The sequence below is a fragment of the Alosa sapidissima genome, chromosome 7 (assembly GCF_018492685.1).
Source record: "Alosa sapidissima isolate fAloSap1 chromosome 7, fAloSap1.pri, whole genome shotgun sequence".
In the NCBI taxonomy this organism is placed as follows: domain Eukaryota; kingdom Metazoa; phylum Chordata; class Actinopteri; order Clupeiformes; family Clupeidae; genus Alosa; species Alosa sapidissima.
The window spans coordinates 7043252-7064229 of NC_055963.1; the positions used below are offsets into that span (position 1 = coordinate 7043252).

Genomic DNA, 20978 nt, shown 5'->3' on the forward strand with positions numbered 1-20978 from the left:
GTTGTAGCTTGTTGTCTACCGTAAGATAGAGCTCTCTATTAGGCTATGCAATGAAAACGTTTCTCGTATGATTTATTGAACCGCAAAACTGCCAATTTCTGTCTAACTTTTAGTCACGTCAATGCAAACTACTGTAGTTGTTTTCAGACTCGTAGCCTAGTCATTGGGGTATTGTTCAGCACCGTTATCTAGCAGTCAAGCAGTTTCATTTTTAGCCACCGTTGCCGAGAGCCACTGATCGCTTATTTTCTTTGTCACGCACCAATCAACAAACGCACGGGAATTTCGAAATATGATATGATTACGTTTAACAATGTATTTCGGCCACGGGTTAGGCAGATACCTTCTTATATGCTTTTTGTTTTCATGTAAACTACGCAAGTAAAAAAAACCGCTTCACGAATCTTGCGAATCTGCCCATTTCTGTCTAACTTTTGCGAGTCACGTCCAATCAACAAACGCACGGAATATTCGAGATATGATTACGTTTAACAATGTCTTTCGGCCACGGGTTAGGTAGATACCTTCTTATATGCTTTTTGTTTTTATGTAAACTACGCAAATATTTGATTTGTCCATGCAATTCCATGTTTATAAGAGAATTCCGTTTTCATGTGTAGCATTCAGTGAATCCGCCGCGTTTTCCGCATAGCGGAAATCATATAGGGCCCTACTTAATGGGCTTCTTAATGGAAAAACACAGGGATGAAGAAGTTTCTCATGGGTAATAATCCGAGCTATTCACGAAGACATTGCATCATAATATCAGGGGATTTGTCACACCCCCAAGAATTTCAACCCAATTGACCTGTCGCTAACCCCGCCCCCCATTGTTACCGTGTGAAAACTCGGACAAACAACCCAGACTTGATTAGAAATACATTGTGGACAATGGCAGCTGACAGTATATGAAAGCAGGCTTTGAGGACGTTTTGGTCGAAAAAGGATTTACTTTCCTCCAGAAGCTATCAAAAGGGACTTAATTATGCTATGGAGGGGTGTATTCAAAACTTTAGAATACATACAAGGTGACAAGCAGTTGTGGCGAGTAACTAACTGTTGATGAAAATATACCCGTTTTCTAGCCTCTCGGGGTACCGGCTATCAGTATTACACGTCCCCCTGCAAAACGTTTGACCATGGTTATCCGTCGGGGTTTTTTAAGTTAATAAACTCCATAAATAACCATTCATTTGTAATTGTATGCCTCCTCCCTGTTGTTTCCTATGGAGTTGTCCGAGCTGATGTCCGAGTCCCGTTGAGGCTGGACTGTCATTGGCTCATCTGCGTTCTAAGGGTGGCGCTTAGCGACAGGTCAATTGCATGCTTGAAAGTAAAACTCTTTTTGACCCTGTTCTCTATTTATATTTGGAATCGATCACCATCTAATCATTGCTCTAATACCTTTATACCAGGTGGACAAGCGGCAGCTGGCTACACAACACGTTGACAGGTTAGGATCTTTTAATTAAGACAGTGGAAATAAATTAATCTGTAGCCTACCATATATATTGAATATCATGGGCTACAACTAAACACTTTCTGTGTTAATGCAAGTTTATAATGTTAGGTTGAATATTTTTGTGCAATGAATGATGTTCAGAGTGCTTGATGACGAATAAGATATACTAAGAGTTCTCAGAATTGATAGTCTGGTTATAACCTACTAACCTTGGTCACTATGCAACTTTTGCATACTAGGGCAATGATAGTTTTGTTTATAATATTTCCATATGGAGGATATTATTTTAAAAATAGCTGTTGCCTGCAGGTCCTTGAGCATTTGAAATATCTTACTTATGTGACATTTTACACATTATCAGTTTATTTGTCTATTTCATACATTGTGGTGAATCAATTAATGTTATTTACAGTCAATTACAGTGAATTGTCTCATTCTCTCCTTTCCATAAGCATCCAGAGCAGAAGATGAATGGAATTAATGGCCATGATGCAGATATTTCAGACTTCAGCCATGCAAAGGGCCAGCACTTTCTAATTGAGGCTTTCAAAGTTATCTTCGAGGAGGCTATTTGTAAAGCCACAGATGTGAATGAGAAGGTATGAAATGTGGTCTAAGCTACCTTCCTTGAGATTGTGCTATAAAAGCTATAACATTTTTGTAAAAATCAATTTATTAACCTAAAGAATTAACATAACCCTTCAACAGAACTGGGCCATAAAATGTTATGCTAAGCTAACACAAATCAAATTATAACCTTGCCTTCTGTGCTCCTGGAACAATACTGTGAGGCTCCCACCAATTGTTGGGAACATTTGGCTGTTTATAGCTTGGATGAGGCACTAATGTGCTCAATGGACTAGTTGCACGAAAGGGTCTTGGGGAGCTTGTTTGTTTCCTGTGGAGCCAGGTGTGTTTGAACCTGCCATTATTATAAGGTACACTTGGTAAGATATCATTTTTTGCAGTGTACAAGACACATGCATATTCGGTTTATTCCCAATAAACTGATTCGAAACCGTTTATTGGCTGCATGAAAGTGTGCTGATTGTTACAAATTTCATGATGATGATGCAACATTCCACAAAATGGTTTGTCTTCTCTTTCATCAAGTTATTCAATAGGTTAAACATATAGCCTGGACTCAAAACAGCTGTTAGGCGTATGTCATTTTGATCTGCAAAAGATGTGACATGCAGCCATGCTTAAATTCTGCTCACTGTACATTTATTATATTATAATCAGTGTTGCCACAGTTACCTTGAAAAAGTAATCTGATTACTGATTACTCCTTTAAAAAGTAACTTAGTTACTTTACTGATTACTTAATTTTAAAAGTAACTAAGTTAGATTACAAGTTACTTTATTAGTTACTTTCAGCAGCTGCCGACAACACCCCCACCGCCTCAACATAAAAATGATAACCGGTTTTGCCAATACTCACTATACTGGAAGTGCATTTTAACAGTAATGCCAACAATGTATAGCAGACATCCCAACCTAACCTACTCAGATACTGAAATGCAGATGTTTGTTCAATAATGTCTAGTCAGTACACCAAATAAGGAAGGCCTATTGATAGAAAATGTGATAGTAAAATATGTAGATTTTGGTAGTTTGGCCTTTTCATGTAGCCTTGGCAACTAGCCATCTAGTATAGGCCTGAGTAATATGCAAATGAAATTACACTTGTTAAACTCACCTCAACAAGTCTTTTGCAATCATAAAACCCTCCGTGAGCAATGCTAAAGTCACTGTTACAAACAGTGCAGTGTGCAATACTATCATTATGTTTTACTCTTATGAGACAATTGGGTACACTTTTGTGTAGTCTAATGTGAAATGGGTCTTAAATGTTCCTATTTGAGGGGCACTGACTCTGCCATGACGCTCCTGTTCCTAGATACACTAACTGAACTGATTAATTAGGTTCAGGAGAAAAGAGATATAAGCCCACCTACACTGAAAACTGATTGCTTGATTTAGCAAAACAGACCAGGATGCTCTGTCTTGGATGCGCTTGCAGGCACACACGCACCACTCCTCTCTCTCTCCCTCTCCGTTAGATGCACACGCGATTTGACGTCCGGTCTGGCTTGCGTTCTCTTGTTCGCTCTAGGTTCCGGGAGATTTTATGTAATTTGCGGGCGTCAGGATATCAATATGTGGGAGACTCCCAAAACTTCGGGAGACTTGGGATGTCTAGCTAGACAGCACTTTGTCGCCAGCACAGAATGTACAACGTACCTTAATGTTGTCATGTTTAGCTGACACAAACTCAAAATAATGACTGTATAGATAAAACGTGCATCTCTCTCCTCCCTCCATTGTTGTTTACGTTTGTGTCGCTGCGTGGTTTTACACGCGAGTTGTCCTCATGCTGAAAAGGTTGGCATAGCCTACATGACCTTAATCCCCGAGACAAGAAGAAAGCAAAGAATATATCTTTTTACCAAGGAAAATGACAAAAATAGTAACGCACAGCGATTTAAATAAGTAACTTTAATCTGATTACTGGTTTGTAAATAGTAGCGCGTTAAATTACTCATTACCGAAAAAAGTGGTCAAAATAGACTTACGCGTTACTAAGTATCGCGTTACGCGTTACTAATATTATAATCAGTGATGCTAAGTACTGGCATCACTGATTATAATATTCAGCATTCATTACCAAATGCTTACCCCCCCCCCCCCCCCCCCTTTTCATTTTTAACTGCATAGACTGTATAAATGTCCTTACAAGGTGTGTGTGTGTGTGTGTGTGTGTGTGGTGATAATCTTGCAGGTGTGTGATTGGCATGATCCAGAGCAGTTGGAGGAGCTGCTGGATTTGGAGCTGAGAGACAGTGGAGAGTCACATGACCAGCTGCTGTCCAGAGTCCGAGATGTCGCCAAATACAGCGTCAAGACCAGTTAGTGACTTTTATTTTTAATTGAACGCCTTAGTACTTTGACTACTAAATTGGAGATCTTTTCAGGAGTGCACAATATAGGCACATCACAATGAACTTATTTGCTCAAAAAAAGTAAGTGCTTTATGAAGCCAAAAAGTTCACACAGCAGTAATTTATGAACTGATAGGTTCATCTGATGATTCACACTTGGTCATTCAAGCTGGCTCATTCTATGTCAAATCAACTGTACAGTGTCATTCATGTGTCAGACACCTGACATCTGTCATACCTGTCAAATGATGATAATGAAATCTTTATAATCATCATGGAAGAACAGAATGAGGTGCAAGCCCTGTGCGCATATCTGTTGCAATAGTTTGCCACTCTGTAGACTGCTTAGAAGTGTTTCTCTTTTACTGTCCCCTCAGGATGTGTCCAAGTTTGAAAAAGGAAATAAAAATAAAAAAATCAGTGGCTAAAACAGTCATGTGGGTCAGGTGCTATGGGGCTGAAAACTTATAATATATGATATAAAATTTGGAATGGTAAAAGAATATTTTGAAATGACAATGTAAACTATGTTGACTGTTTACATGCCAAAAATCATCAGAGATAAGCTAGTCTGAAATTTTCAAAATGGCCTACGGTTACATTTCTGAAATTGGAGTAGGTGTACTCTAAATTAAGGCCCACAATATCAGTGAATAAAGAAAATGTGAGTGGGTCGAGCGGGTATGGAGTGAGGATTGTCTCAAAATGATTTAAATATATATAAAAGGATATATATATATATATATATATATATATATATACATACATTTATAAATATCCAAATACAAAATACAAATATAAAAATGTGACGTACAAATAAATAAACAAATTTATATAAATAAACGTGTCTTTGTAAATATATTTTCGAGATTTGAAAATAAATATGCTTGACTTTGTATGTGGAATCTGCATTTGTGAATCTCCTTTTTACTTTTATGTCGATGACGTAATTTTGAGACATTCTTGGCACACCAAGATCCACAAATAAATACCACTAGAATCTAGATTTGAATGCGAAGACACCCTAGCCAGGCTAAAGACACCCTCCACTGAACAACCAGCAGATGGCAGTGTTGTACAACATGTCTGTTATCAACTGATAGTAGGCCTGACTGAATCTTTCCTACGCTGTTTTCCCTAGTTCATAGACTGTATAAATAAGTCCATTTAGTTAGCGTACAGCTGCTAACGTTAACAGCTAGCTAAACTGCTGGTGCCTCTTCAGCTTTGTTGGTGCCTGCACAAAACACATTAAGTTAAGATTTCCCTTAAAATCCGATTTAGGGCCCCCTTAAAATAAAATATACTTTTCCCTGAAGTTATTGTGTCTTGCAACTCAAGTGACAGGCTGTTTTCGTGTTCGCTGTTTTACAGATGTTGCAGATCTTACGTTACAGATGTTAACATAGCTTCTAGGTTAACAACGTGAGAGCCAGCTCAGCTGAGAATCTGTAATCTGACAGACTGCCATTAATGTCAATATTGCTAAATGGATTTATTTATACAGTCTATGAAATTAAAAACGGCACTACACATCGAAACCGATAATAAATCGTTCTGGTTAGTTGTTATTACTTACCCATCCATTTAATCCAGTGTCTTCCATGTCGTTAATCCTGCTAGTCATAGACCACTTGATTGAACTGAACTAGGGAAAACAGCGTCGGAAAGATTCAGTTGCTATCAGTTGATAACAGACCTGTTGTACAACATTGCCATCTGCTGGTTGTTCAGGCGAGGGTGTCTTCGCATTCAAATCTAGTGGTATTTATTTGTGGATCTTGATGTGCAGTAGGAACAGAGACGGTTGATAAAGTTAACTATAGAATCTTTGGTAGGAATGTCTCAAAATGACGTCATTGACATGAAAGCAAAAAGGAGATTCACAAATGCAGATTCCACATACAAAGTCAAGCATATTTATTTTCAAATCTCGAAAATATATTTACAAAGACACGTTTATTTATATAAATTTGTTTATTTATTTATATGTCACATTTTTATACTTTTATTTTGTATTTGGATATTTCTAAATGTATGTATATGTATCCTTATGTGTATATATATATATATATTTAAATAATTTTGAGACAATCCTCACTCCATAAGCGGGAACGTTTCCAACATTGGCTCATTTCACATGGAATGACTCTACTATTAATCAATTAATCAGTCAGTTATCACTTATTGCGCTATTTATTGTCTATACCAGGGGTCCCCAACCTTTTATGTACCATAGACCGGTTTGATTCCCAATTTTTTTTCACGGACTGGTGGGGGGGTTCGGGGGTTCCATGTTCCGTGTTGTGCATGCATTACTTGAAAAGAACTAGCTCCAGTTATGTATGAACAGTGAAGGTAACGAACTCTTAAAAATGTGAAAAACGTGAACTTGAAGAAGTGAAAATTTAACAATATGAACTATGAAAATTGAACAACTTGAAGCTACATCTATCATGTGTGAACATGCTTAACAAAATATGGTAACAAAACATGGGAACTAAACGTGCATTACGAATATAATCAGTGGGAGCCCTGTGCTTGTTTCTCTGCAACAAGAAGGTTCCATCTGGGGGTGATGGAAGACAGTGACACCCTCAGTGTGTTTGAAATGTCCAGTCGATTGCGCAATTTGGTCTTAGTTGCAGTCATTGCCAAAAACCTGGCCTCGCATAGATACGTGGTAGGAAATGGTAGCAACGTTTTCAGCGCTTTTACGGCTATCTCGGGATATTCTGCTTTGGTTTTCGTCCAAAAACCCGCCAGAGAGTTTTCCTCATAGCCTACACACTCTTAAGACCACCGTCATTTGCAATTTCGATCAACTGCTCTTCCTCCTGCGCTGACAAGTTAGAACTATTCTGGATATTGACAAATGGGTTGCGGACCCACTCATTGGTTTGCCGTGGATCTTTGGAGGATGGGAAGTAACGCTCAAACTCATTTGAAAGCGCAACAAGGTGATCGCGCACCAGCTGCGAGAGAAAGAGCCCTGTCTCAGTCTCTCCCAAAACCCCCACTACTGTTTGGAACATATCAAATACACCCCGATCCACTCGTCGTACCCACAAATCAAGCTTGGCTTTAAATGCAGCGACTTTATCTGCCAGTTTAAAGACAGTCGTCATTCTCCCCTGCAGTGACAGGTTGAGGTCATTAAGCAACCCGAATATGTCACACAGGTAAGCGAGTTTTGACACCCAGCCCTCATCACTAAAATATGCAGCTAACGGTGAGTCTTAACAGTACACATGTACTGTTAAAAAAAATACTCTTTTTGTCCACTGGTGGTTGTTTTGGCGCTGTTTCGCGTTTGCCATCGAAAACGGAATGAAATGTAGGCCTACCTGCAAACAATGTAAGAGGCCTATGCTGACTGAATCAGTGCTCAAAGTATTCTAAAAGTTTATCAATTATTCGTTAATAACTAACTTCTATTCAAGTCATATTTCTGGGACTTTCTGGGATAATTATTTCTATTTTTTATTCACACATTCAAATGTTCATACAGAGTTCAAAGTTCTCATCAGGTGAGTGAAAGTTAGAATGGTGGTCATTTCAGATGTGTTTGCCAGCACTTCATAAAACGCTCATAGTTTGATAACTTTACATTATTTGTAGGATATTGCTTGTTCTTAACAAGCAATGTTTTTATTAGTATTATTTCATTTGAGCTACATTTTACACTGATATGGCAACATAAACACAGCTAGCAATGGTATTAAATTGCAGTAGCCTATGATTAAATGTAATGGAATATTCAACTAAGGTAGACTGCTGTTGTTCACAGCACTAAGCTATTTATGGTTGATATACTCCGAGTCTCTGGCCCTCTCTTAGAGCCAGGCATAGTGAGCTGGCCCTCGGAAGAAAAAGTTTGGGGACCACTGCTTTACGCACTAGTTTTTTGTCCTTCTTGCTCGCGTTTCTTACGCTCAAAGAACTCAAGGGGTTTGTCTTTAAGTGTAGGATGCTTGGACTCTTGATTTCGAATTAGCTTTGATGGTTTCATTGCTTCGTTTGACAACTTATCGCCAAATACCACACATAAAGGACTTGATGCATGCGAGTCACCGGTCTCTGCGAAACCTTATTTTAAATATGACTCGTCATATTTCGTATTGAATGACCCCTTCTTTTTCTTTGAGGTATCTGGCTCACCATCGTCAGTGGGTATTATTGCGAATGTGACATTATTGCGAATTAAATTGAGTTTATTTAGTTTGCATGCATTTTTTTTTAAACTCTTGTCGTAGGCTACGGCCCGGTTAGGAATGTCCCGCGGCCCGGTGGTTGGGGACCGCTGATCTATACAATAATTTGCCATGCCAAGCATTCACTGAGACAGCCTACATTTTTTTTCATGAATGTACATGTTTTCGCTGTTATTAATTAGCTCTTGGGATTTTGTGTAGTTTAAAGGATGTGAAATTACTTTTCTTCTCTGTCTCAGACCATCCACGGTTCTTTAATCAGCTATTTTCTGGACTTGACTACCATGCCCTGGCTGGTCGACTCCTGTCAGAAACTCTCAATACAAGCCAGTAAGAAATTATAACTTATGTCATCTGCACTTGAGACACCAACCCAGTTCCCCTCTTTGCAAAGAAACATAAGCCAACATTAGAAATACCTCACTATGAGTATTTGTCAAGTGTACCTTAAGTGAACCTCACTTAAAATGAGGACACAAAAGATGATCTAGTAATTTTAATGTGACATTTGTTTATTTTTTTACCAAGCCTAGGTAGTCATGAGTTACAGTTTGGGTTGCGTAACTTTCTACTTTGGCTTGCCAGTGGTCTGATTCACACATTTTGAATCAGAGTTGCATTGGGGTTTGAGAAGCAGTTGTATGAGATTTCACCATTCTCCCATGCTACTCTTTTCATCATTGCTTGTTTTCCACATATATACATTATGTTCAGTGTGATATAATCTCTGCACAGATACACATATGAGGTGGCCCCAGTGTTTGTTCTGATGGAGCACGTGGTTCTCACCAAACTCATCTCAATGGTGGGCTGGCCCAGTGGCGACGGCCTCTTCTGTCCAGGTGGCTCTATGTCCAACATGGTTGCCATGAATGTGGCACGTTACCATGCCTTTCCTCAAATAAAACAGCAAGGACTCTGGGCTCTGCCACGGCTTGCTGTCTTCACCTCTCAAGAAGTAAGAACAACAATTTTATTATAAAGACCTTTGGCCCAAACAGTAACATTTAAAGCAGGGGTGTCAGACTCATATCAGGCAGTGGGCCGGTCTTGTTGGAATGAGACGTCACGAGGGTCGTCACTGTTGTGGTTATCATCATCTCTCTGCATGGGTATAGGAGTGTTGTTAGATGTTATACTTCTTTACTAGACCCACTTATGAGCAAACTAGTACAAATCATGTACTGCTGTCATATACTGCTCTTTTTCTCTTAAAATACCCTACTTCCATGTCAGTTTTTTTCAGCTACTTCCTTCTTAAGGATGGTGTCAATGTATCATATCATAGAGATATTGCTTATTACACATTGTTGAAGACAGCTGGATGTGAATATCTTTTTTTTCTCTAATGTTCTCTTCCTACCAAAAAACATCTGGGGGGGCCCGCATGAATCCTGCTGGCGGGCCTGATCTGGCCCCCGGGCCTTATGTTTGACACCCCTGATTTAAAGCATTTAGATAAACTGGGAAATCTTTATTATTTATAGTATTCTGTTAATATTTTACATTCTCTAGTGTCATTATTCTGTGATGAAGGCAGCAGCATTCCTTGGCATAGGGACTGACAATGTTTTTCATGTGAAAACAGATCAAAGGTAAACATGTCCTTGTATATATGTCCTATTTTATCCAATGACTCAATATATATTCAACCATCTTTCAAAACATATTTGACAGCTTTGTTAAATAGAGCAGACCATGTTTCTACTCTCAATGTGATATAGATTGTGCTCTAATATTTGTTATTGCCTTACTCATATCCAGTGGTTCCATGGACCCACAAGACCTTGAAGTAAAAATCATGCTCGCCAGATCACAGGTACTACCAAAGTCCTTTTAGGCAAGTCCCTTCACTCGGCGGCCATATTGCAACGCTTTTTGGGCACTTATCGGGCATCTATTTCGGCAGAAATGCGCGTGCGCAAGGATTCACGACACCAATCTTGCTCCAGCGGCGAGATCACAACACATGATTGGCACGATGTCTTCACAACACACCAAATGATTAGCTCAATGTTTTCACATGTCGATGATTTGCCACGGAAGTGGTGGGATATGTGTAGACAACTGCCATAGCGTTACAAACTAACGCATGCACAGTGAACACACAGTGAGGTGAAGCACACACTAATCCCGACACAGTGAGCTGCCTGCTACAGCAGCGCTCGGGGAGCAGTGAGGGGTTAGGTGCCTTGCTCAAGGGCACTTCAGCCGTTCCTACTGGTCGGGGTTCGAACCGGCAAACCTCCGGTTACAAGTCCAAAGCGCTAACCAGCAGGCCACGGCTGCATTTGGTTTTACTCATGGCATAGAATAGCCAATTATTCATTCATTCAAATGTTTTGATAGATATATTATACTGTGAACATTTCCTTATAGCACTACTTACAACAAGTCTTGCTGATCCTAGCACTTACCACCCGTCTTGAACTGACACTCAACTGTTTAAAAACAGCACTCACTGATGCACTTATTGTTACTGTATTCTACTGTTTTTAAATTGTCCTAAAATTGTTGAGAGAATTGCTTTAAAACTTAAACTGTGTTAGTCGCTTTGGTTAAAAATTAAAAATGTGTCAGCCAAATGTAATGTAAAGTAATTGTAATGTTGCATAGAGAATGTATCATCAGTAGTCCTATCTACATATATTTCAGGGCGCAGTCCCTTTCTTTGTGACTGCAACATCAGGCACAACTATACGTGGAGCTTTTGATCCCCTGGAAACTATAGCCGACATCTGTGAAAAGCATTGCCTATGGATGCATGTGGATGTAAGTCCCTTTCATTAATTCCATTGGCTGTATCATACTTCCATAAATTCAGTGGTTATAATCTTATTCTTGTTATCCCTTGACAGGCTGCTCATGGCGGTAGTGTGCTCTTCTCGAAAAAACATAAGCATCTTGTGAAAGGAATTGAAAGGTGAATAGAGAAAAATAGGTTTTTATTATAGTATTTGCTTTTTACTGTTATAAATTTGGGGAACACATTTTGGAAATATTTCAATTTGTAATTTTGTTATTGGTGTGTGTGTGTGTGTGTGTGTGTGTGTGTGTGTGTGTGTGTGTGTGTGTGTTTCAAGAGCCAACTCCGTGACTTGGAACCAACATAAGATGCTGACAACAGGTCTGCAGTGTTCTGCATTCCTTGTTAGGGACACTGCGGTAAGAGAGCCCTGATAAGTCATTCAAAGTTTTACTTGTCAGTTGAACAGCCGTTTTTGAGCATCATTTTACCCCTCTGTGACAGAATCTGCTTCAAAAATGTCATTGTGCCAGTGCCACATACTTGTTTCAACAAGATAAGTTCTATGACATGAGCTTGGACACAGGCGACAAGACTATCCAGTGTGGTCGAAAGGTGGACTGTCTGAAACTATGGCTGATGTGGAAAGCAGTTGGCACCAAAGGCCTTGCAGAGAGGGTAGAGAGAGCCCTTTCCCTGACAAGGTCCAGTTCATGTAACACTTGTATTGCTTTCAAATAATGATAATGACAATAATGATAATAATAACAATAATAATAACAATAATGATCCCTTATATTATGTTTAAATTAAATTGTTAATCAAACTCATTATCTACAGCAAAAACGTTATGTAGCCATAAATAAATCTAAGACATTAAGTCAAATATGTCCTCTTACTCAGGCAAGTAGGGCACTTTTCATACTCCTGCTGCTTGACCTATCATTTCTGGCGATTTCTATTCTTTTTCATTCTGTTATTTTACTTACAAACTTAGTTAACTTTAGTGGTTAGTTTTGAAACTTTACGTGAGTTAGCCTCTCAGAACTAAATGGCAAATCACCTTGAAGCTGGATTAAAACAAAATGCACAATTTTAACCTTTTTTCTGGAATTGCAGAGAATATTTCAGACCAAATAGCACATAACTCAGTTGGATTGGGGCCAAAGTCTTAACTGAAAACTTTTGCCTCTCTCTTCATCACCTAACCTTTTTTCTGCCGGCATTGATCTGACCCTCTAATAAGTGCTCAGTAGCCGTACAGACGGAACAAGTTGATGACATCAACAACTTGGCTAAACTAAAACACTCGTCTGCACATGGACATTGTGGGAATGAAGCAAACCATCTGTGTCAAACTCCCCAGGACCTCAGAAGTCATATGGAGATCTGGGGCCGTATTCACAAAGAATTTTAAGCCTAAAAGTAGCTCCTAACTGGCGAATTTAGGAGCAACTTCTAAAAATAATGGGCGTGTCACTCCTAACTTTAGGACTCCTAATTTTTTTTACTAAAAGTAATTCACAAAGCATTTTAGACCTAAAAGTAGCACCTAAGTCTGGGACAGCTTAAAAGAAGTCGAGAGGACTCCTAACTCACTAAGACCTATTCACAAACCCTTTTTGTGGCATTTCACATCACAATGTTTTGAAATGCGTATGCGGCTACAGGAGCTTCCAATCGCGAGGGAACAATTTTGCATTGTAGGCAAAAAAGGGATGCAATAACGCCACCAACAACAACCAAAACTACTCATTGTGAACATGTAAATTAAATGTAACGTTTCATTGTGAATCAAATTAAAATGTTCTCCTCTTTGCAAATGTAGGCATATGGTGACAGATTAATTTAATAATGTTGCAAAGATACTTCAATCATCAATCCGTATGTTTCATGAGGCTACTAGGCTATTTGTTTTGCCTTACTCTTTATTCATATAGGCTAGGCCTTTTTATTCAGTTATTCATCATCTTCCGTCCTTGTGTAGCGCATGCATTCTCAGACCTGTCACTCATCATCGTAAAGGAGGTGTTGGGAATCATTCCCGTGTTACAATCATCAGCCAATCAAGGTGGTCACTTCAGTCAAGCTTGTGCATGAGTAATGACGTCATCCATAGCAACGAAGACTCACTCTTAGTTTAGGAGTTGTCATTTTTCCTTACTAAGAGTAGGTCTGAAAGGCTTTGTGAATAACTTTTAAGAGAAAACTCCTAGCTAAAATCTTTTAGTGCGATTTAGGAGTACTCCTAGTGGTAAGATAAAAGGCTTTGTGAATACGGCCCCAGATCATTGCATATGTAAATCACTTAATGGAACAACACCTAATTACCTATCAGACATGCTTCAGCAGTACAAACCTTCCAGACCTCTCAGGTGTCAGAAGAAATATCTTTTTGGTAAAACCTGCTTTTAGAAGTAAACATGATGAAGCTATGCGGTTCAGTTCTGGAACCAACTTCCTGATGACATCAAAAATGCCCCAGCAAAATATACTCAGTTTCAAATTGGTTTAAAGGGACACCAGGCAACGTTTTCGTGTTAAACTATGCAGTATTGGCAATTATCTTACTGTTTTCTCGGTTTTTGCTTTTTTTTCGCTGGCTCCGTCATGATGAATGTCTGAGAAACTCCATCGCTACCTTTTTCTAGCCGGTGCCTGGCGTGTATGTGTATTTGAATGCAGTAAAGCAATTTGTTACACTAGTTATACTTCCTGACACTGAGGCTGTCGGCCCGCCAGCCCACAGTTGCAAGGGTGGTTTTTCTGCTCACAGGCGCTAGGGGGAAGCGAGACGGCCACCATTCAACCCGAAAAAAGTCATATAACCATTCCAATGACTCTGAAGCTGTTAAATGAAAGTAAATTAAGCTAAAAAACTTGCATATTAAGCTAAAAAACCTGCATAGTGTGCCTTTAATTAATTATCTTCGTAGGTCGGTATATGGTTAAATGACTCATTACGGGGCGAATGAAGGCTCTCTCGCCCGCCCCTACTGCCTGTAGGAAGAATATCCCACTTGCAAGTTCGGTGTATCCTACCTGCCGACCTTCAGTCTCACAAAGTCTCAGACATCGCGAGAAGCAAGATCAGTTTACATCCTGCATCCCCAGCACAGAGGCAGGCTAACGAAACGCTAGCGATTGTTGCAAACGTGTGTATAATGGCAGAGCCAGCGAATAAGCAGCGAAAACTCTTGACGGAAGATGCAAAGAAAAGGAAAAGAGCTTCAGACCGAGCGAGGGCTCGCACACATATCGACACATACAGACGGCAGGGGGAGCTTCATAGAGAAAAAGCATCAGGCTTGCCTGGTATCCCTTTAAGAATAATGTTCTCAGGTGATCAAAGGCACTTCCTATTAATCGGATGGACTCTGTCTTTTAATTCTTCTTCTTTGTGTCTTATGTTTTTGTTTATAGTCTTATTAATAGTATTTACTTCATTCTAAACTATTTTAACTATTGCCCTTGTATGCTTTTATTTACTATTCTTCTTTGCTTTTGTTTATGTAAAGCCCTTTGAATTACTCCTGTGTATGAACTGCACTATATGGATAAACGTGCCTTGTCTTACTGCTAGTAACCACATTTCTTTATTTTCCTCTAAACAGGTACCTTGCAGAGGCAATCAAGAAAAGAGAGGGATTTCAACTGTTGAGTGAGGTGAATGTCTTGACCTGCCCAAAACAACACTTGTTTTTTCCACATCTTTTTACATCAGGTTGTTGAAGATGGCTATCAGGGGTGCGTTTCCCAAAACCATAGTTGCTAACCTGTTAGCAACTTAGTTGGTTGGCAATGGGAAATTGCATTGCAACCAACAAAGTTAACTTTCTTAGCAACTATGGTTTTGGGAAACGTGCCCCAGTTTGTTATCTGCCAGAAACTCCCAATAACTAGAAATACAAGTCTGGTGTCACTTTGTGATAAACATTGTCTTATTCTACCTATTGCTTTTATCGGCCACTGGTGAGCAGCCAACATTTGTGAATACTTGCTTTTGGTACATACCACCCAGTCTGAGGGGGAAGGAGAACAGTGCCGATTACCAAGACAGACTGTCAAAGGTAAGGTGACATCATGGGACAAAAATAACATGTTTGAACATATAGACTGGCAAACATAACAGAACATGTTTCACATTATGTTTGCTGTTTTCTTTTAACAATGCTAAATTGAAACAGTCCGAGGGGAAGAGAATGCAGGCAGTATAAGCAAACAACCCACATAAGCCCTTTCATCGGGTTGTGACAGAGATAAAAACATCCCTTGTGTATTTTTTATCTGTTTGGAATAAAAACAAGTGGTAATAACGCCACAAATCTTTATTGGCAGGTGGCCCCAGCCATAAAGGAACAAATGGTGAAGGAGGGAACAATGATGGTGGGATATCAACCATTGAATGGACAGGTCAACTTCTTCCGCATGATTGTCATCTCTCCACAGACCTCTCAAAGAGACATGGATTTTTGTCTTGATGAAATAGAGAGACTCGGGAAAGATCTGTAACATGAATATTTAAAACAGCACATTAGCAACACACATTAGCCTAATGATTGCACCTGGGTTTTCTTTTTTTGTCTGTTACTCTCACTCAAACTAAAACAAAATGTTATTACTAGGCCCCAGTAATTACTATTACTACTACTACTACTACTGCTATTATGTTTCATTTATAAGTAGCCTGGTGGTGTTTTTTGATTTGCTTAAGCAGGGCCTATGAGTCTATGCTGAAAAATAATTATGAGCCTCAACTCAGAAACAATAAAAATGAAAAAGATGATTTTGACTTTCTGAAATAAATTAGCCTAGGCTATAAGGGCCCGATTCGTCCGTCTGCACTTAACTGTATGTACATACTGCCACCGACTTGGTCGCCCTGTCAAGGACGCTTTTCAAAAAGTACGGAGAAGCTTTTGACAGTTTGCCCACTCTGACGTGGTAACATTCTACGTTGCTTGTTGTTTGCCGCTGAACTGCGTCATAGCTCATTAGCATAAAGTTGACTGACTTTCAACTTTCTGCTTGACGCTCAAGACGCCCAAAACACAACGCCGACGGATTTGCAGCTTCTAGCAGCTGAGAGAAGCCGGCTTCCATTGAAAATGAATGACTTCCTGAATCTTTTGCAGCTCAAGTCCGCGGCGGTGTGTACGGTAACCTAGCATTCATGGGCATCGGAAAAACCTTTTTCCCAGTGAAAACGTCATCATTCCGCATCATTCACATCACGTAATGTGTGAGTCAGAAACTGGGGCTAGATTTTGCTAACAGAGTTGCCCAGTTAGGGGCTCGTCATCACTTTTGTCGTTACGTTGTAGTTCCTAGGTGTGTAGACTTGAACAAAATCTGTTTTGGTTCTTAACGGGAGCATTTACTGCCTTCAAAATCCTATTTTGTTTACTGTGCTGGGAGTTTGGTGCTGGGCTGGTGGGTGCCCTATTTCCGCCCACTCATACTCATCAAGGGTTAGACCGAGAATTCTTGTTTTAATGTGAACTTGGGACTTGTTTTTGTCACTTGAAAGCTTGAATTTGCCCTTGGGGATCAATAAAGTATCTATCTATCTATCTATCTATCTATCTATCTATCTATCTAAGCTGCATATCTTTATTTTAAGCAAATAAAGTTGTTTATTTAGGATTAGTGAGCGTATGTTTAAACCTTTGTTGTGGCATCCGTGTTTATCACACATTCTGACGGCAAAGCACATGAACACTCCCTGTTGGAAAAACAAAGTAGGGCCTAATCACTGGGGCGATCCTTGTCATTCCCAGGTGCCAATCCAAGACGATTATCAAGCAGAACAAATATTTCTGGCAGGCTATTGTTCCGGACCGGTAGACTAGAGCAAAGAAGAGGAATTCTTTACCGAAGATGTACTTTCAATGGCAAACCGCCTCATGTTAACCGCTCTCATTTGCATAAAGTGGGCAGCCGTGGCCCACTGGTTAGCACTCTAGACTTGTAACCGGAGGGTTGCCGGTTCGAGCCCCGACCAGTGGGCCGCGGCTGAAGTGCCCTTGAGCAAGGCACCTAACCCCTCACTGCGCCGGGATTAGTGTGTGCTTCACCTCACTGTGTGTACACTGTGTGCTGTTTGTGTTTCACTAATTCACCGATTGGGTTAAATGCAGAGACCAAATTTCCCTCACGGGATCAAAAATTATATATACTTATACTTATACTTTAAAGTTCAGCAGAGCCCAACTTCTCGACGCACCGCTTCTGCGCGAATGGCTGTGCCGCCTTTCCAAAGTGTTCAGCAGAGCCAGAGACTTTCTAATGTGGAGAGACAGCACTCAAAAAATACTCCATAGAAATGCATAGGGCTAGTTTGTCACGCCAATATGGCCATTGTCTACACATATCCCACCCTTTCCTCGGCAAAACATTGACATGTGGATACATTGAGCCAATCATGTGGTGTGATATGAATACATTGAGCCAATCATATGGTGTGTTGTGAAGACATCGTGCCAATCATGTGTTGTGATCTCGCCGCTGGAGCAAGATTGGTGTCGTGAAGCCTTGCGCACGCGCATTTCTGCCGAAATGGATGCCCGACGAGTGCCCAAAAAGCGTTGTCATATGGCCGCCGAGTGGAGGGACTTGCCCAAAAGGACTTTGGCAGAGCCCAACTTCTCGACGCACCGCTTCTGCTCGAATGGCTGCGCCGCCTTCCCGAGGTGCATTGTGGATAAGTTAACAGCGCCTTGCCGCTCTCCATAGGAAATCAATGGGCTATGTGCGGTGTGGTGGGCTTTGCTACGATAATTGACACGTACCATAACTCTGTCCAGAGGTCGCCATGTAGCACAGTAAAAAGTGAACTTATGAAATTCTAAAATAAAGATGTTTTTTAATACTTCAAAATAACATTTGATAAATGAACCTTACATTTTCCAGTAGCCATAGGTGTGTAGACTTGAACAAAATCTGGTTTGGTTCTTAACGGGAGCATTTACTGCCTTCAAAATCCTATTTTGTTTACTGTGCTGGGAGTTTGGTGCTGGGCTAGTGGGTGCCCTATTTCCACCCACTCATACTCATCAAGGGTTAGACCGAGAATTCTTGTTGCGAAATCAAATTTCCACTGGAGCTCCAAGTGGATTTGTACACGCAGCCTTACAACACTGTTTACAGCTCTTCGAGTCACGGTAAAATGTCCTTTTTGGTACATACCTAATTTAGATACACTTGGTGTGGGTGCTTGCATTTCTTTAGGAATCCGCGTCTTGTTTGTATAGAAATTAATATTAAGTGACACATACATGTGAAAGGGGGAAAAATAATACGGCATGTGCGGAAATAGGTGACTTTAGATAGCATGGGATACGTGATTTTCTGCTAATGTCCTGTTTGAAAATGGGCGGTATTGGTGACATTTTCACAAGCGAGGGCGTGTCGAGGTGTAGGCTAATCCTAAATAGAGTGGTGAAGTCCCGCCCCTTCTACTTCCGGTCCATGGGACCTATCTTTCAAAAAGTTATGAACGGGAGTTAATGGAGAGATAACAATTATTTTTTGGTCGTTTGAATTGTGCCACAAATTTCACATATGATGTGTGTGAATTTAAAAGATAATTTTTCACGTCAAGAAAGTACTGTTGTTCGATAGACTTCAAAAGTTATGTTGGTTTTGTGCGAATCCACTCAGTGGACTACATCTCTCGTCTCGAACGATGTACGTCACCAACGTAATGAAACGATAACGGTTGCATCTTGCTGCCTGCTATGTCACTTAACAGTATGTAATGTACAGTCTATGGACGAATACAACTTACCTGATGTGTTTAATCCTCTGACTCATGGTATTTTCTTCGGCAAGGAAAGCCCAATTAAGACCTGTTGCTGGTATGCTTGTACAATCTAGTGTGGCTGTGAATGAGCTAACGTCACTAGCACGACTGATGGGTTTGTAGTCGTTGGAATTACGATCTTTCACAATGTTGTAATTCAATAGTTACGAAACAAACTGCAAATGTCTTTACATGAAAAATTGTCTTTAAAATTGACAAACATCATATGGGTAATTCAAGGCACAAGTCAACCTGGACCAGAAAATAATTTCTTTTTCGCCATAGACTGCCGTTCAAATTTTTTTGAAAGATAGGTCCCATGGAGGCAAACGGAAGGGGCGGGACTTCACCACTCTATAGCCTGATAGTCTGAACACAAAGGTCTCAGGGATATGAGCCTTGTAGACCTGGACAACTATCACCAGGTGGCCTCCAAATTACCTTAGCCTGGCCTGGCTCGACGGTCTGAAGCTGGCCATTGATTTTGGTTGTCGTGTAAGGGGCACTTATTATGACCGCCGTGCAGCGAAGCGGTGGTCATATAGGTTTAGTATAGTTAGGTATAGTTTTTTCTTCCGTTTTTTTTCCCGCATGTGTAATTTTACATCAAGGATTCCCGGGACACTGAATGACCGGGGTGCACGAAACTTGGTGGGCATGTAGCCCCACAAGGATAACATGGGACCATTGTTTTTCGTTTTGATCTGTCGCCCCCCCGCCGGACTGGACCCTCGAAAGGAGGGTAGGGTGGACACAGTTTTCTCTGAATATCTCGAGAATTGTAGGGCCTAGGAGGACCACCTTTTTTTTGTATGTTAGTCTTAAGGGGCCATGTCAACCCATCCCATAACCACTCATTTCATGTATAGCGCCACCTAGTTAAAAATGAAAAAGCAAAAATGAGATGTTGTAATCACAGGTATCTCTGACCTGACATGGTCAAAACTGCACGAAATTGGAAGTGTAGGATCATTATGACAGCCTCTGAATGCACACCAAGTTTTTTGGAATTCCGTTCATGGGGGGCCAATTATGAACAGGCAAGATGCGGGTGGGGTTGTATAAAATGTATTTTACATGTGAAATCTATGAACTAATCATGTTTTGGTACTTGTTTTCTAGCAGATACCAGTGAGAATTGAGTGTGCATAATGCAATTCAGTGAGACAGTTAGAATCATATATGCCTTTCACCTTTTGTTTTTAGCCAGCAGCCAGACCAGCAGATACCATGACTTTGCTGAATTACTGAAGCTAAGCAGGCTTAGTTAGTACTTGGATAAGAGACCTCCTTGGAATAGTAGGTTCCTGCTAGAAGTGGTGTTGGTGGCTGGCCAATAGGTGGCACTCTTCCCTGTGGCCTGTTTTCCTTTGCATGAATGTTAAATTGAGGTCCTGACTCACCATGGTTGTTAAAGATCTCATAGCACTTATCGCAAAGAGTAGGTGGTTCCCTGATTTGCTAGCTAAATTCCCAACCTGGTTCATTCAATTTGGCCTTGTAATCATCTTCCCAGTGTGTAATTGGTTCATTCACTCCTTCACTCTCCACCTGCATGAAACTAGTGTGTGGTGAACATTCTGGCACATAATGGCTGTTGTGCATCACTCAGATGGGTGCTACACATTGGTGGTGCCAGTGAGATTCCGCCTCTCCTGTGAAGCACTTGTCAAGAAAGTAGTTGAATAGCACACTACACATGCACACACACATACATGCACCCACAAAACACGCACACAAACACATAAACACACACACACACACACACAAAAACGAACTTACGAGACCGCCTATGCCGAGTCCGAGA

General features: G+C 40.4%; 1 protein-coding gene and 1 long non-coding RNA gene across 3 annotated transcripts in view; one reads left to right on the forward strand and one right to left on the reverse strand.

Moving 5' to 3' along the window:
- csad (cysteine sulfinic acid decarboxylase) lies at window positions 1-16150 on the forward strand. Of its 2 annotated transcripts, XM_042097132.1 has the most exons (15): window positions 1-16; window positions 1402-1453; window positions 1915-2061; window positions 4248-4374; window positions 8861-8951; window positions 9357-9579; window positions 10137-10216; window positions 10386-10440; window positions 11277-11393; window positions 11480-11544; window positions 11705-11786; window positions 11872-12071; window positions 14982-15033; window positions 15348-15437; window positions 15706-16150. In XM_042097132.1, exons 3-15 carry the CDS (start codon window positions 1930-1932, stop codon window positions 15877-15879), a joined length of 1488 nt encoding a protein of 495 aa, XP_041953066.1. In that variant the 5' UTR covers window positions 1-16; window positions 1402-1453; window positions 1915-1929; the 3' UTR covers window positions 15880-16150. The 2 variants fall into 2 exon arrangements, with proteins under 2 accessions (XP_041953066.1, XP_041953067.1); XM_042097133.1 differs by lacking the exon at window positions 1-16 and having other exon boundaries at window positions 1334-1453.
- LOC121712971 overlaps window positions 15681-20978 on the reverse strand; it is a 13096-nt gene continuing 7798 nt past the window's right edge. Inside the window, exon 3 of the long non-coding RNA XR_006032706.1 lies at window positions 15681-15873. This is a non-coding gene — a long non-coding RNA (uncharacterized LOC121712971). The remainder of the gene's footprint in view (window positions 15874-20978) is intronic.

Excerpts from the sequence above, each read along its gene's own strand:
- csad (XM_042097132.1), top strand. The coding sequence starts at position 1,930 with ATGAATGGAATTAATGGCCATGATGCAGATATTTCAGACTTCAGCCAT. Across the intron at positions 2,062-4,247 it reads CCACAGATGTGAATGAGAAG|GTGTGTGATTGGCATGATCC; the intron begins GTATGAAATGTG and ends ATAATCTTGCAG. Across the intron at positions 15,438-15,705 it reads ACCAAGACAGACTGTCAAAG|GTGGCCCCAGCCATAAAGGA; the intron begins GTAAGGTGACAT and ends CTTTATTGGCAG.